This window comes from Olea europaea, chromosome 1 (genome assembly GCF_002742605.1).
Source record: "Olea europaea var. sylvestris chromosome 1, O_europaea_v1, whole genome shotgun sequence".
Lineage (NCBI taxonomy): Eukaryota > Viridiplantae > Streptophyta > Magnoliopsida > Lamiales > Oleaceae > Olea > Olea europaea.
The window spans coordinates 29,980,345-29,995,824 of NC_036237.1; the positions used below are offsets into that span (position 1 = coordinate 29,980,345).

The following is a 15,480-nucleotide window of genomic DNA, read 5'->3' on the forward strand; positions in this document are numbered from 1 at the left end:
AGAGTTTGGAGAGAAACTCTACAGAGAGTCTCTAAACTCTTCGCTCTTGGTTTTTTTTTTTTCGTTTTATCTATTTGATTTTTTATTTTTTTAGATTACCATAGTTTTTCACCAATGTCGAGGTATCTTCAAACTCTTCGGATGATTCGCACGGACTGAACTACGATTTTTTCCCCATTTTTCTTTCTTTTTTTATTCTCTTTAATTTTCTTAAATTCAAACTATTTGATTTTTTATTTTCTTAGTTTGCCTTTAACATATGCTTCCACAAAGTGCGGAGTTACTCTACACACTCCGCACAAAGTGTGCGGAGTTGTCGTAGCAACTCCACACTGTGCGGAGAGATCGAGTGATCTCTTCGAACTGTGCGAAGAAATCAACTCTCTTCGCACAGTGCGGAGAGTTTCTCCAAACTCTCCGAAGAGTTTACTCCAAATCTCCAGAGAGTTTGGAGAAATTCTTTTTTTTTTTTTTTTTTTTTTTCATTTTTTTTTTTTTTTTTTTTTTTTGTGATTGTCCAGTCGGCATTTGTAGAAGAGAAAGCAAGGAAAAAAGCTAGGCTTCCATGGTTTGGATCGGATACCAAGGTCGATTCAGCGGAGGACAATATGAAGAAAGCTAGAACAATCAGGTTTTTAACAATACCACATTTTCCTTTCATCCTTAGATCTTCTTAGGGGAATGTAATTGCTAAATGATCTATATTTCCATATAACCAAAAGAAAGTCTGAGACAGTTTTTGTATCCAATTCAATTAGTCAACATTATTTTGCAGGTCCTCGCAATGACATTCTGGTTCCTGGTGAGTGGCAAATGATAATGGAAACACAGAATTCTTAAGTTATTGCAAACCCCTTATTTTAGGTTCCAGATGATAATATTCTTCTATTCATTCTTTTTCTGTATTGATTTCTTCTTGTAAACTTCAGAAAACAACTATTGCAAGAAAGGCTGATTGAGGGACCTATTTAACTTGAAGCCTTCATTAAAACGGTAAGATGGTTTTCAAGATATTTGATAATTTTGAACTGATAAAATTGCCATGCACTTACACTTCAGTTAACTACCATATTCTCCTTTACATCAATTCCCTTTTTTTCTTTTTTTTTTCTTTTTTTTTTTTTTTAAATTAACATTTCGAAGTTTGAAATAAAGTATGCAGTTATTATATTCCATTAATAATTGTTTTCGATAATAGATACACGCATTTTGCCTTCTTAATTTCTTGCACCCATTCAATGCATACAGCATTCCCTTGTTGCTGTTACCAGCAAAGGCAATTCATAACATTTGAAGCTGTTTAGCGTATATTACTAACATTTGAAGCTGTTTAGCGTATATTACTATGTAAAGAAAGACTTGATTAGTTACGAGGTCGGAGATTGGCAAATGCTTCAGACCTTTGCACGACTGGACAATTGCTCGAAAACCTTCATCAAGTGGTTGGCTGGTTGCATTGTCACTTCATCAGGTATGATTGCATTAAAAATGCCAAATCTAAAATGAATAAAACTGGGGGAATCTTGTAATAAGTACAGCATTGGTCATCTGCTGACAGAAATAAAGTAGTGAATTCAGATTTGGATAACCAGCTGATATTGCAACTAATCCTTTTTCCGTTACAGCTGCATCATCTACACCATTGAGATTCGACGAAAAGACCCTCGAGTCTTGCAATTCTTTGCATGTGGATGCCACAACACTGAGCCTTTTATCTCCAATTGAATCGAAAATCGGTGACATACAGTTTCAAATGTCAAAATTTCTGGATTTCAAGTCTGGAACACTGGCCATAGTGCTCCCGCTGAAGATGAAACTGGAACACAAGGCTGGAACATAGGTCATACTACTCCGGCCCTAGATGAAGCAAGAACTCATGGTTGGAACACAGATTTTAGTACTCTTGTTCCAGATGAAGTTGGAAGCCTGGAACACAAAGCTAGACACAGGTTGTAGTACTTCAGCTGAAGATGAAGCTGGAACTTAAGGCTGGAACACAGGCTGTACTGTATTCAATTGAAGGAATCTGACCTTCACCAAGTAATTGCCGGTATAATCGTACACTATATGATATAGCCGGGGAAGACAACAACTCATCTTAAGAAGGTTTAATAAGTTTATGTATGCATATCCTTGCTATTATCATTTTGGTCATGTTAAATCTGATTACTTTTATGTATAAAGAAAAGAAATTTATTTTTATCTATTATTGATACTGCAATAGATTTAGTATTTGCTTTTATAGGGATACATTTGTGAAGATTGAGACTGGTGAAAGTCCAAATGACAAGAATGACAGAGGTCTGTTCTCTGCATTGTCATGAAAACCTTTTCCTGTTCATTGGGGCCTTTTTCACGCTAAGATTTTGAGTTGTGATTTTGCTGTTTGTTTTTGGCAAAATTTACAACTGCAATCACAGAGGACTTAATTCAGAAATTTTAACTCATAAATCGATACTCTAGGCCTCATTTTAATTGCTAAACATCATCAAAAGTACTAATTTTACTGTAGTTTTATATTCGAAAATAGAAAATTAATATGCATGTATAACAATTTATTGCTTCAAGTCTACTTACAATATAGATTTAATACGTATGCATTTAATTCCCCCGAAAGGGGTTACATCAACTTTTAGCTTACTTGTATAAGGCTCAAAAAAATACAGCGATTTAGAAAAATCCATCTGAATTAGATTAATCTTTTTATGTATGAATTGCCTTCCAAAAAATTGAAGGCAAACCATTACCCTTCGCATTCTTTTTGAATAAATTTAATGACAGTATATATCTTTTTAATCTTATGTATACTTGGGGAAGAATGGAAAAGAAAAAGGTGGAGCACAACAGCATTTCGTAGGAATCTATGAATTTGTGTATAGATCTTTGCTCTCTCTCTATCTGGTGGCATTGGTACTGAGATCGACTACGAACCCAACAAGGTGTGTCGTGATCCCTCTTTGTATTCTCCCTCTAAATGTGCCTCCGATGACCGTGGTTGGTTTCTATCCTTATTTTGTTAGTATTAATTGGGTGATTCCCTGAACCTCAACCATAATTTTATTATTTCGACACAATTATCTTCAAAATTGAGTCAGATCTCTGTTGTTCAAGAAGCAAATGAATCAAAGTTTTCTATTTTTTATACTGAACAGTAAAGAGCCAACAAGTTTTTTGTGCTAACCACTACTCCAACCACACCTATAGAGAGCGTTGCAGGGAGATAGGGATGCAAAACTACGACAAGAAGATTGATGCAAATTGTACACAGGAATCACAAACGTGCAGATAATGTAAAATTCTATAATGCCCTCTAAACAGTTCTTGAAAACATACCCGAGCTGTATGTGCACCACCAACCACCTCTACAATCTCAGGTAGATTTTGGTTCGGGGACCCCGCATAAACTGTGCGGGGACTTCCCCGCATGAAATTGGTGCGGATGGTGCAGGGACTCCGCACGAAATTGGTGTGGAGTCCCGGCACAGTTTGTGTGGCGACTTCGTACAAAATTATAAATTATCTTTTACTTATATTCCCACAAATTCATGCCAAAAAACTTAATTCAAATTTCAAAAGCATATTAGGATTATGCCAAGAAAACTAAAAATCTCTACATCACGCTAATAAAAACACATTAAATACAATAATCATACAACGCACGTGGCATCGACTAGTAATTAATAAAGCATGAATGCACCAAACACACAAAATAAAAATAAAAGATATGCAAAACACAAAAGCAAAAGCATACACCAAAAATACCAACCTCCTGAGGCATCAAACTGTTCTACCCTTGAAGAGCAACACATACACATCATTAGAGCATTTCTCTAATTATAGAAATCACTCTTCTTAACCCATACTTGTTGAGTGGAAGACTTATTTCGAGTCAATCTTGTCATTGACTTGGTCAATTGACTCACCTATTAGTGAGGAAGTAAATCCGACTATCAAAATCTGGATTTCTATTTCTATTTCAATTTAGGAATTTACGACAATTAGGTCTTACATGTCCTAACTCACCACAATTAAAACAAGTAGAGATAAACCTAGGTTCAAAATTATGTAGTTTCTAATATTTATTTCTCGGTTGTTAAGCCATACGCTATCTAGTAGGCCTCTGTCCTATGATATCCTTGTTCTTAAATTCAGGATTAGGAACATAATTAAGCTGATTGATGGCAGGGACAAAAATAGTTTTGGAAATACTATATCTATAATTATCAGTCTCCTTATATCCTAGACCCCGATTCCTAGCGTGCTTGTTCAACCCTAAAATATTGTCCAACTTTTGAGATCCACTAAAGAAGGAATGGAGTTGAACATTAGATTTCTCAAGGTCGCTTATCAGAATTTTAACATTACCCTTTAAGTTCTCCACCACCAATATTAACTCACTAAGGCTTTTGGTTGATTCCTAAAAGTCATATATAAGTCTCTCTCTTTCTAGCTCAAGTGCATTAACCCTTTTAAGCGCAACTTTATTCACCTTCTTAATCTTAAGACTCTCTTCAAATAATTGATGATAAGGCCATAAACTTCCCACTCTCATCATGAGTAGACCTCTCACTTTGAGTATCCGAACTAGACCGTCATTAGTGAGAGTGGCATTTTAGCTTTACCATTTGACACTCATGACATCTCACAGATTAATATCTTTTTTTTAGACTCACCGAGAGCACCTCTATGACTCTCTTGAGGTTTCTTATTATTTCTAAACATTTTTTCGAAATTTCTTAGCGAAATAAGCTATCCATTAGTGGTCTATGAGTCAGTAGAATCATATTCTTCTTCCCTAACAGTATTCAAGGCAATAGACTTGTTCTTCTTAGGTTAAAATATGGCGAGTTCATAAGTTTGGATAGATCCAATTAATTCTTCAATCTTAATCATATCTAAATCCTTACTCTCCTTGATAGTCGTGATTTTATGTCTAAGTCCTTGTTTGAGCCTCATTCTTTAGAAAAAAATCAAATTTTCAATAGTGTGTTTAACATTATTTCAACACACATTCTTCAATAAAATAATATTACATGCAAATTCAAAAAAATTTCTTATTTTTTAACCACACATTTTTCATCAATACATTATTCAAAAATCCATTCTTTTCCCCAAAATGGGGTTCAAATAAGGGCTAAATCTCTCAGTTAAGGATCTAATAATTTTTCTGACCATCTTAGATTCAGGAATTCTCTCACTTAGGTTGAAGTTAGAATTAATTAGGTCATTCAAACTCGCATAAAAGTCAACGAAGGTCTCATCATTCTTCATTCTAATATCTTCAAACCTAGTGGTCAATATCTATAACTTGGAGTTCTTAACAACATGGGCTCCCTCATGTGTGGTCTGTAAATGTGACATACCTCTTTAGCAACCTCAAACATAAAAATACGCCTAAATTCTTCGAATGACACAGCCATAAATAAAGTATGTAAAGCCTTATTATTCCAATTACACTTATCTAAATCATTCTTTCGCCAATTAAATATAGAGTGGGAGTGACAACACCATTAGCGGTGCTAGAAGAGGCAGTCCAACCATTCACTATGCTCAACCAAATACACTCATCCATCAATTTTAGGAAGGCTATCATTCTAATTTTCCAATAGGCATAGTTAGTGTAATCAAAATATGATTGGACGGATAATGAACTACTCATCTCGAAAACTAGGGCCAGTAATTGAATTGCGCAAAATTAAAATTATTAATTAAAAGCACCAAGTCATCTTTTAATTGTTCTATATGTTTAGTCAATCAATTCATTTTTATCATATGTTGAATTGACACAATAGTAAATAAATCAGTAAATAACACGAGATTTGTTGACAGAGAAAATCTTTTACAAGATTAAAAACTATGGGAACAAGTCAGGTAGACAATAGGAACTTACAATATGATCCACCTTAGAAAATCCAATGGACTCCCCAATCTAATTTCTACATTTTCCAAGACCCGCTAGAATGAACTTCACTCACACTTGCTCCCAATCTTTTGGAATTGCCTATTTTATATTAATTACCAAGAACTCCTTGTTCTTGTACTTTTTCTGCACTTCTAGTCCAACCTCTCTCAATCTTCAACAACCTCTAAAATCTATTGAGAAAGTCCCTTCTTGATTATATTTAGAAAGTAGGTATTTTGATTATATGATTTTGATGTTTTTTCCAACTCGTGGTTGATTGATCTCGAGATGTAGTATTGTTATATCTGCAATTAATGTTATGAAGGTAGAAAATAATTATCGACGACACTTTTCACGAAGTGGGGCTTGTGTATTTATAGTAGAGATATATTTGGGTAGTATAGGATAGATAAAACTCTTGAAAATCATGAACTAGAGTTCTTGAAAAACACTGTCGCTTGAGCATCGAGCTAGAACCAGGCAAGCAACTGGTGTGTAGCTTGAGCGATTGTAGGGCGAGAATGATTCTATTTTAGATGTTCGAGTATCATCTTAGCGACATCTTAGCATAATTTCGACATCTCTTTCTCCATGTTCCATATTCGAACCAAAAAACTTAGAGTTCATCTACACAACATCTCAAAAGATTCCTTGATTTTTACAACTCTTTTATAATAATCCTTTTATTTAAAGAATAGCCAGTACAAATTAAAACCTAGCATGTTGATTTTTATTTTCCAAGTAATTCACTTTCAAAATGGACAAGTATAATATTTTTTAAATTGAAAACTAAGTCAATCAAACAGATTTAATCAATAATATACATCCAAATAAGTTATGGGTAATTGAATTGTCTAGAATTTATATTATTTTCATGCTCGTAATTAAACACACACTTACTATTTATGCGAGCATAAATCAAGTAATTTTAAATTTGCTTTTTTTCTTTTAGACTTTTGTCATACCAATTGATTGTTTCTTTCAATTCACCGAACGACAAAAGGTTTGGCGTGAATTCTCATTAGTTTATCATTGACAAAAGGTGTGTATACGAAATAAATGTTTTGTTGTCAATCTGAGTGTGGTAATAATCTTGGATTATTCTGTTTGGACAGGGTCATGGACTAAGAGGAGGGCGCCATTTCAGCGCCTTGAGTGAACAAGGCCACATGGCCCTGTTGGTCCAGCATTGTCCAATAATCTTCTATACTTTGAACCTTGCATATTTCGGATTATCTTCCCGAACAATTGTTGGACATGTCATAGAAATTCATTATAACGCACATAATTATTGATGCAGAATGTGTTAGACCATTTTATTTGCTTTATTTCATTGGTTCCAATTTATTTTAATTTCTTACTAATTATTATATCAAGGGGCATTTGAGTCCTTTTATTGTCGTAGGTTCTTTTCTATTTATTTTATTATTATTATTATTATTTTTTGGTGGATGATTATACACACCAAAGCTCCTACTTGTAATACACCAAAATTTGATTGCATTGAAGATCTTCAAGATCCGCTTATTGTCATCTCCTCTCTGCTAAAGGTTTTAGACTTTTAGTCCAAAAAATCCTTAGGGAGCATAAAAATTCATATTTACCCATCATATTTCAAAAACAATAATTACAAAAGTGCGACAAATATTTTACCTAATTTAAAGCATGTAAGCAAAATATTTTGACAATTGTTATCAGTAATGTGATATGCAAACTGATGAAAGTTTGAAAATAAGTACTGTGGTGTCCATATAACTCTCTATATAACACGGCTTATTTTTATAAATATACCATATTTTAATCACATTAAAAATTCTTAAATTTAATTCATTGTCACATTTATATAACTTGTTTATTATCATTTTTAACTTTAACATTTCATTAGCTACCAAACATTGTCCTTAATTGTGAATTTTCATGCAAAATTATAGTTAGCGCGCTATAAAATAAGGGTTAAATATTTAGTCTTAATTTGCATTTATTTAAAAATATGAGGGGTAACTATGTTTTATTCTATCTTAACGAAATTTTTGAACAAAAATCATCATTAGAGACAACTTTTCTTATCTTGAGAATAAGAATATAATAAAAAAAGTTCGAATAGTGATCATAAGTAATCACCTGTTTGACAGGAATTAAAACCTAGATTTTAATTTAATTTAAAGTCAACAATTAATTTTAATCACATATTTTATGAAATCCACAACTTTTCAATAATATATTTCATCAATTTTTATCAAAATTTATCAAAAAGCTAATATTAATTCCCACTAACATATGGGGATTAGCCATGTTTGATGGTCATTATTTGGTCAAAATAATGTTTTGAATAATGATTTTTAAAAGAATGCGTGGTAAAAAAATTTTTTTATTTACGTACAGAATGTTTTATTGTGTGGAGTTGTGATTAAAAATGAATATGTATAAAAAAGAATTTGCAAATAATGGTTGTCAAACATGGACTTAGTATAATTAAAATGTAGTTAATTAGCATATTGGTGGAAATATATTTAGCTTTTTTCTTAGGATTTGTCACTGTTTTGATTTTTTCAACAGCTAGTTATATTCTTCGATCGATTGTTTTTTAATTTTTACTAAATTATATAAAATTATAAGTTTCTCCCAGTCAACGAAATTGATTTTTCCCCCTTCTTTCTCAGGCTTTCCGGCAATATTTTTTTGCTCTTGTTGAAAATAAATTTCCAATTCAATCAATATATCATACAATATTACAGTCAATATATATACGCGCGATATATATATTAAATTATATATGTCAATCATTTACACATTTATTATTTAAAGATAAAGATGGCATATAGTTAAGTATAATAAACTGGGTCAATTTTGCAGTGCTTGAAATTTGATATTTAAAAGGGAAGTAAAATGAATAAATATTAATATTTTTGGGCGTTCTAATAATTGTGCCTTTCTAATTTCTGAAATCTTCAGTTGATCCACGAAAATGACTACTATATTATGATACCATACATTTGAATTATAAAGATTGAACCTCAACTTTGAGGACCCCCACCGCCTTGTCTCTGGAGTTTTGTAAGGGAGGTAAATCGCGGGATGTGTCCCAACAGGTCAGGGAACAAGAGCTATCTGTACACTGCACCTACAAATAGTCCAAGTTCATGTCTCAGTAATCGAACCTCAATACTGTGGCTGCCAGCAAGACGTGAGATAACTTCACTCCTGTCATTTGCACCACTGGACCATAGTTGGACCAATTCATATATATTGTATTTTAACATTCTCCAATAATAAACAAGGTACATTATTATTATTCTTTATATTTATCATTTCTTACTTTGATTTAAAAGAAAAAAAAATTTGTATATGCTTGTGAACAAATAATGTTGAAGGTTCTAGATTTGTTTTATTTGAACTCGTAATATTGACGGGAGTAATGTGCTTCAAAAAGATATTACTAAAGTGGTTGTGCAAATTCTATCGAGTGAGTTATCTATCACTCGCCATTAGTAGAATAAAAAATTTTGTTCCTATTTTTCGAGCCTTGCAACATGTATGCTTTGAGGATCGTCTTTTACAAGTCTCGAAAATGTCCAATGAGCTAACAAGACATCAAGCAACTCTTCTCTATGTGACTATACTTGTATTTGGTAGAAATAATATTTAGATTTTAATTTAAGTAAAAATCAACGATTAATTTTTAACTACTCATTTTATGAGATCCACAACTTTTTAACTACACATTTTATCATCCTGTAAAAGATCATTCAAATAATGATCTATAATAAGGAAAACAAAAGTCAACAAGCATGTCATACTTCGATGTCGAGTCAAATTGTAACACCTTTATCATCACATAAATAATTTTCTGGGTCAATAAACAATCTATCCCTGGCATCTTCATTTTCATTGCTGACTGATACATTGAACTTTCCCTCCTCTTCCATGTTATTTATACTCGCAAAGCCTCCTCCCTGTTGTCTTCACACCCTACGATTGTCACTATCAAATCAAAGGTGCAAAATCCTTGAACCCTTTGGCCTTTCATCTATGGCTTGATTTTTGTTCAAATGCGTTTACTTTTGTTTTCTAATACCCATATTCGTACGTATCGATTTTGAATCTCAAACGTCCTTTTTTTTTTTATTTGGCAGGTTTTGAGGTATTTCAATGGCATCCAAAGAGTCAGCCTCCAACAACCCTGGCCTCCACACTAGTCCTGATGAGGAGACCATAGGTTTCTTCTTGCAACAAACAGTAAGCTCTTCAGTGACCTCCATTATTAGGAATTAGGATTGTTATTTTTGTTGTTGTTCATAATTGGAACACACATTTTTGTTGTGTTCAGAATTATCGAGTAAAGGACCCCAAAGTCAGTCTCGATTTCTACACTCGAGTAATGGGCATGTCGTAAGTCTTCTCAATTTTGGAAACAACGAGCTGCTTTATTATTCAATTTGTAATTTGTTTTTCATGTTGCTTATAGTTATTTTTTTACTTTTTCCTAAAATTATGATGTCATGCTTATGCCAATACATTTGGTTTTGCTTTTTGAATTCTTTAACTACCTTGTAACTTAAAAGGTTAAACCCTAACGTTAAGAATCTCCCACCACCCCTGTCCTGAAGCATCGTGAGAGAGGTAAATCGCAGGTTATGCCTATAAGAGTATAGGGTGGAAGGCTGCTTGTACACTTGTACTTACCCAATAGCCAAATCCATATTTCAGGATTCGAACTCTTGACGCAGCAGCCTCAAGCAAAGTTGGATTTCTCCACCTTCCCCTTTTACTACTTGAAGATGTGCCCTGGGAGCATTTAACTACCTTGTAACTTCGCTGCATTTGTAATGGACTATGACATTGGAATTTTAGTGTTATGAAACTGAGACTTTGGTTTCATATGTCTTATTCACTAGTATTTATAATTCCAACAGCTTTTCAGTTCTTTTAAGTATTTATGTAGAAGATTAAAATGTCCAAAGTTCTCGTGGTCTCGACCTATTTACTACGAATGGTGGGGAATATGACATAATGATGTTGAACTATGTGTTTCAATAAGTTGTTAGAATGAACCCCATTTCAGGATTTCAAGTATCAACTCCAACCCTTTCCCAAAACAACCACACACGCGAAGCAATCTTCTATTTGATTTGCATGATTTGAAAATCTTATTTATAAACAAGTTATTTAAATTTAAATTTGACATGCAGATTAATTGTTATGTTCAATAAACCTGTTGATGTTATTGCTTGAATAGGTGGAACTAAGTTTTTATGATTATATCCTTCTGGAACATAGGTTGCTTAAGAGGTTGGATTTTTCAGATTACAAGCTTACTGTATATCTTTTGGGATATGAGGTAAAACATCAAACATCATTCTAGGCTTTAATCTCTGCGCATACATGTGTTTAGTGTGCTTATGCATATATTTTTGTTCTACTCGAAAATGGTGGAGAAAATTAGGATATTGGAAGATTTGAGTTTCTTTGAATCCTTTTACATATGGGTCGTGCAGGACACTTCTTCAGCTCCAAATGATCCCGTTGAGCGCACTAATTGGACTTTTGGTCAGAAAGCTACCCTTGAGCTTGCGCAGTAAGAGCTTCCATTTTTAGGAGCAGAAAAAGTTAAAAATCACATCCATATGGTTCTTTCATGTTAACTATTAGATTTTTGTCACAGTGAATGGGGTACTGAGAATGATCCTGATTTTAGGGGTTACCATATTGGGAACTCAGAACCTCGGGGATATGGTTAGTAAAACATTCTAATTGAACATGCTTCTTTCTTATTCTTATTTTTGTAAAATAGCTCGTGAGGTTTAAAAATCTAGTGTATCTGTATCTTTTTTTATGCCTATTTACTTGGGACAACTTTGATGAAATATCTAATTTTCTACGGGATTGTGCACACCCTTTGTGACTTTCAAATGGAATTTTATTTATAACATGAGATTATTAAAGTGCCACTTCTTATTAAATGCTATATATTGAATGTTAGATGTCATGACTTATGAGCTGTCTGGTTTTGCATTTCGTGAGATGAAAGTTGTGTTGGTGCTTGCATTATGGTCTTCTTAAACATTGTGGTTGAAAACAGAATCTTGCAACTTGATAAACTTCTGCGTCCCTAGATCAAGTTCATCGACTCTGTCATTCACCTTTATATATGATTTCCTTTTTTGGGGCAGTGCCATGCTGTGTTTTTTGCATATTTATTCGTAAGAAATTGATTGCCTAACTATGTTTTAGAATGTAGCCGCCTACACCAAAAAATATTAAACCATTTTAAGATAGTTTTTTATTTTAGTTTCTTATGCTTGTGTAGTAATTTTTAAATTGATGGATTATAGGAATGAATAACATACATGTATCATTGACCAGTTTTATCGATGAACAGGTATTATATTTTCCTGATGTGAAGGATTCTCATTATTCAAACCACCTTGATTGTAAAGTGAACGTCCTGTATTAGTTTCTTTGTTCCCAGTAAATTTCAACATCCGATGAGAAATGCTATCGAGTTCTACAGCTTTGTTTTTGTTGGATAATTATGCATCAAAGGCGATAAATCTCTTCAGTTTCTCTTTTCTTGCCTTTTTAATATGATACTGGAACCGATAATGATTTCTCTGCAAAATGAATTTTACTTTCTAGGAGTTATTTGAGCTTATACGATATTTGAATGGCTAATACGTCTCATAATGCTTTCAGGGCACATAGGTATTACTGTACACAATGTAAACAAGGCGTGCAAGAGATTTGAAAGTTTGAACGTGGAATTTGTAAAGAAACCTAATGATGGTAACGTAATCCTTTTAATTTCTGAAGTTTATTTGGTATAATTTTATTTTGACATCTGGTTTTAAACCTTCCACATTCATGGGTGTTTCATTTACATTCCCCTTCTATGTCTGAAAATTTGAATTTCTTGCATCAGGTCTTGGTTCAAAACTTCCCATCACAAATTTGCTTGAATGAAAGATAATGTCACAATATAATTTGCAGTAATATTCAGGATATTCTGGAATAAATACAAATGGGATAGTTTTAACGAAACTTCCTGATAGCTAATATAAATTTTTTAATACAACTTATAATCCTATGGAATGAATCAGAATTGACAGTATAAATAATCAGGATAAGGTATCATCATTAATTATTTCACTTGGATTCAGCTTGGAATAATTGATGTATTTCCATTCCCGACTTGACAAGGCACAATGCCTAAATCTTTGGGCAATTAGGCCTCATTTGATTCCCATAGATTTAAGAATGAGAATGAAAAATATAGTAGTTATGGGACCCATACAAGATATAGAAAGTCAAATATGGTGATTTGATATGATGGATAAAGGTCATATTTTTCATTTTTTGGGCCAAAGAATGAGAATTAAACGGGGGCTTAACAAGTTTGCCGTGTTTCATTTTTTCTCTGATGTAAAAGTACAATGTTAACTTTAAGCCCAGGACATAGAAAATAGAGTGCCTTGTTTGGTCTTTCCAGACTTGCATTATTGATTGACCGCGAATTGATTGTTTCTATTAGGCAACTCCATTAAAAATTATTCTAGCTTGAATCTGAACAGCTAATGATGAATTATATATCAAGGTAATCACAATGAGGATAGTTTCAAAAATAGGAGATCAGATAGTATCTTGTGCAAATATTTTACTGAAGCATATACTAATGCAGACTCTTCTAAGCAAAAATTAAGCTTTCCCTAAATTTTTACACTTACATATCACTAGTTGGCTGAAAAATATTGTTGGACTGTGGAGTCTAATTGTACATTCTTTTAACCTCTCGACTGCAGATTGATCTATCCTACACTATGATCCAAGTAGGCCATTTATGACAAGGTGTAGGAAGAATACCTTGTAATCTCCTTCTTTGTTACATTAAAAAATCTGCAGTGGACATAACTTCCGATGCTGAACCACTATAAACTTACTCGTTTTCTATTCTTCCATTTTGTTTATTATAGAAAGTATCATATATGATCGGTTTCCCGAAGATGATCTTCATTGATATGGCTGGATGTTTGGACATTCAAACCTATTTACTCTCTAACTCTAGATTTACTGTCCTATATTATGTATAATTCCACCAAAAAGTACTTGTTACATTTCGATATTTAAAGCCAAAATATGTTTTCCAGAGAGTATTTCAGGATTGTTGACAAAAATTGTTTGAGTATCTTGGAAAACACTCTGTTCTGTGCATAATTGATGCAATTTGATTGCAGGTATGAAGAATATAGCATTCATTAAAGATCCCGATGGCTACTGGATTGAAATATTTGACAGCAAAACAGTCGGAAAGGCAACAGCTCTGTCTGCTTGATCGTATGCTGCAAGTATTCTGGTATTATCTCTTTTATTTTGACAGTTTTGAGTCATTTTGGGCCTTAAATTTGTTTTGTTACCTTATCTTTAGTTTAAATATTTGGTTGACTTATCTTCATTTTAGCACTATGTATGGCACTTTCTGCATCATGCCACTTTGTAGTAGATTTTACACCAACCACATTATATCATGCCAAGTCCATTTGTTCCACCCCGGACACTTGCAGGGTCCAGCTTAAGCCAGACAGTTAACACTCGGGGGGAAAAAAAATAAATAATAAAAAAAATTCAGTTCAAAATTTTCTCGTCTGGATAACTAGACATGATTAATTGAAACAAACAACTGTTTTACTTTTATCAATTTAAACTTCATGTCCCAACCTCAAACTTGTTTGCGATGAATCTTGCAACCGAATGGCATGAAATATACTACTAGTTTACTATCTATAGCTCATATCTTCTCTCTCCTGCGCCTGAGAAATGAGATAAAACTTAGTATCTAGTTGGTTTTCCCTTTTTATATGACTAGGTTCCCTGGGGGACTATCTAGAGCTTCTGGCATTTTATTGTTAGATCTCTGATTTTTATGGAAAATGAAGTATATTTGGGTAGACCGTAGACATGATGAGTTCAAAAGGCTTGTATTTGCATTCCTTTTTTCTTTTTTCCTTTTTGTTGAGTGTGTTTACTCAGTTTAAGGGGATAAATTACTATCTTAATGTGCAACTGGAACTTTTCACTTTTTAATTCTTTTGGCTGCAGGATTTTCTGCAATTGCAGTTATTTAAGAAAATTCTTCAACTCAAAATTTTGCTTACTGAAGTAGATATCATTTGGTGGTGGAGGATACTTTTGAGTATCTGATTTGTAATAAAGTTATTATTGAAAATAGGACTTAGTTCGTTGTTTGTTGTATATGTAATCATTGACCAACAACTTTGCTAATGCAACTTAGTTGATTTATATCATTACTCATATTCGAAGAGTGACTCTTTAGTATAAAAGCCTTGATAATTTTACGAAGTTCTACTGCATGAGTCTGTTGAAAAAAGAGTCGGTGACTCAGGCTTTGCAAATCGAGATTATAATACTGATTATAATCTGATAAAGTCTTAGGACAACATTTATCCCAGAAATCCCTTGTGCAGGAGAAAGTTTGCTGTATTTTGATTAACATCAATTGCTACAAAATCAGTTTAAATGATGCTATGTGATACACTTAATGAAAGATAACTTTAAGTTACTCGTTT

At 33.1% G+C, this 15,480-nt stretch overlaps 1 protein-coding gene and 2 long non-coding RNA genes across 4 annotated transcripts; 2 read left to right on the top strand and 1 right to left on the bottom strand.

The window, feature by feature from the left end:
- The first annotated feature begins 522 nt into the window (after window positions 1-522).
- LOC111397361 lies at window positions 523-2,170 on the top strand. The gene is made up of 4 exons (XR_002703236.1): window positions 523-631; window positions 776-802; window positions 930-1,471; window positions 1,626-2,170. It is a non-coding gene; the product is annotated as an uncharacterized LOC111397361 (long non-coding RNA).
- A 7,583-nt stretch (window positions 2,171-9,753) lies between these two features.
- LOC111400476 (lactoylglutathione lyase-like) lies at window positions 9,754-15,219 on the top strand. 2 transcript variants are annotated; one of them, XM_023027891.1, is made up of 9 exons: window positions 9,754-9,897; window positions 10,036-10,138; window positions 10,230-10,291; window positions 11,180-11,240; window positions 11,398-11,477; window positions 11,565-11,635; window positions 12,596-12,685; window positions 14,131-14,249; window positions 14,993-15,219. In XM_023027891.1, exons 2-8 carry the CDS (start codon window positions 10,052-10,054, stop codon window positions 14,226-14,228), a joined length of 549 nt encoding a protein of 182 aa, XP_022883659.1. In that variant the 5' UTR covers window positions 9,754-9,897; window positions 10,036-10,051; the 3' UTR covers window positions 14,229-14,249; window positions 14,993-15,219. The 2 variants fall into 2 exon arrangements, with proteins under 2 accessions (XP_022883659.1, XP_022883664.1); XM_023027896.1 differs by lacking the exons at window positions 9,754-9,897; window positions 14,993-15,219 and having other exon boundaries at window positions 10,043-10,138; window positions 14,131-14,983.
- LOC111400485 lies at window positions 10,378-11,173 on the bottom strand. The gene is made up of 2 exons (XR_002703838.1): window positions 10,706-11,173; window positions 10,378-10,449 (listed from the first exon to the last, which is right to left on the bottom strand). It is a non-coding gene; the product is annotated as an uncharacterized LOC111400485 (long non-coding RNA).
- Window positions 15,220-15,480: the final 261 nt, after the last annotated feature.

What these genes read in the sequence shown, in the direction of transcription:
- LOC111400476 (XM_023027891.1), top strand. Translation starts at nt 10,052, where the DNA reads ATGGCATCCAAAGAGTCAGCCTCCAACAACCCTGGCCTCCACACTAGT. An exon ending in TATATCTTTTGGGATATGAG is followed by an intron (nt 11,241 to 11,397) that starts GTAAAACATCAA and finishes TGGGTCGTGCAG; the next exon opens with GACACTTCTTCAGCTCCAAA. An exon ending in GCTACCCTTGAGCTTGCGCA is followed by an intron (nt 11,478 to 11,564) that starts GTAAGAGCTTCC and finishes TTTTTGTCACAG; the next exon opens with TGAATGGGGTACTGAGAATG.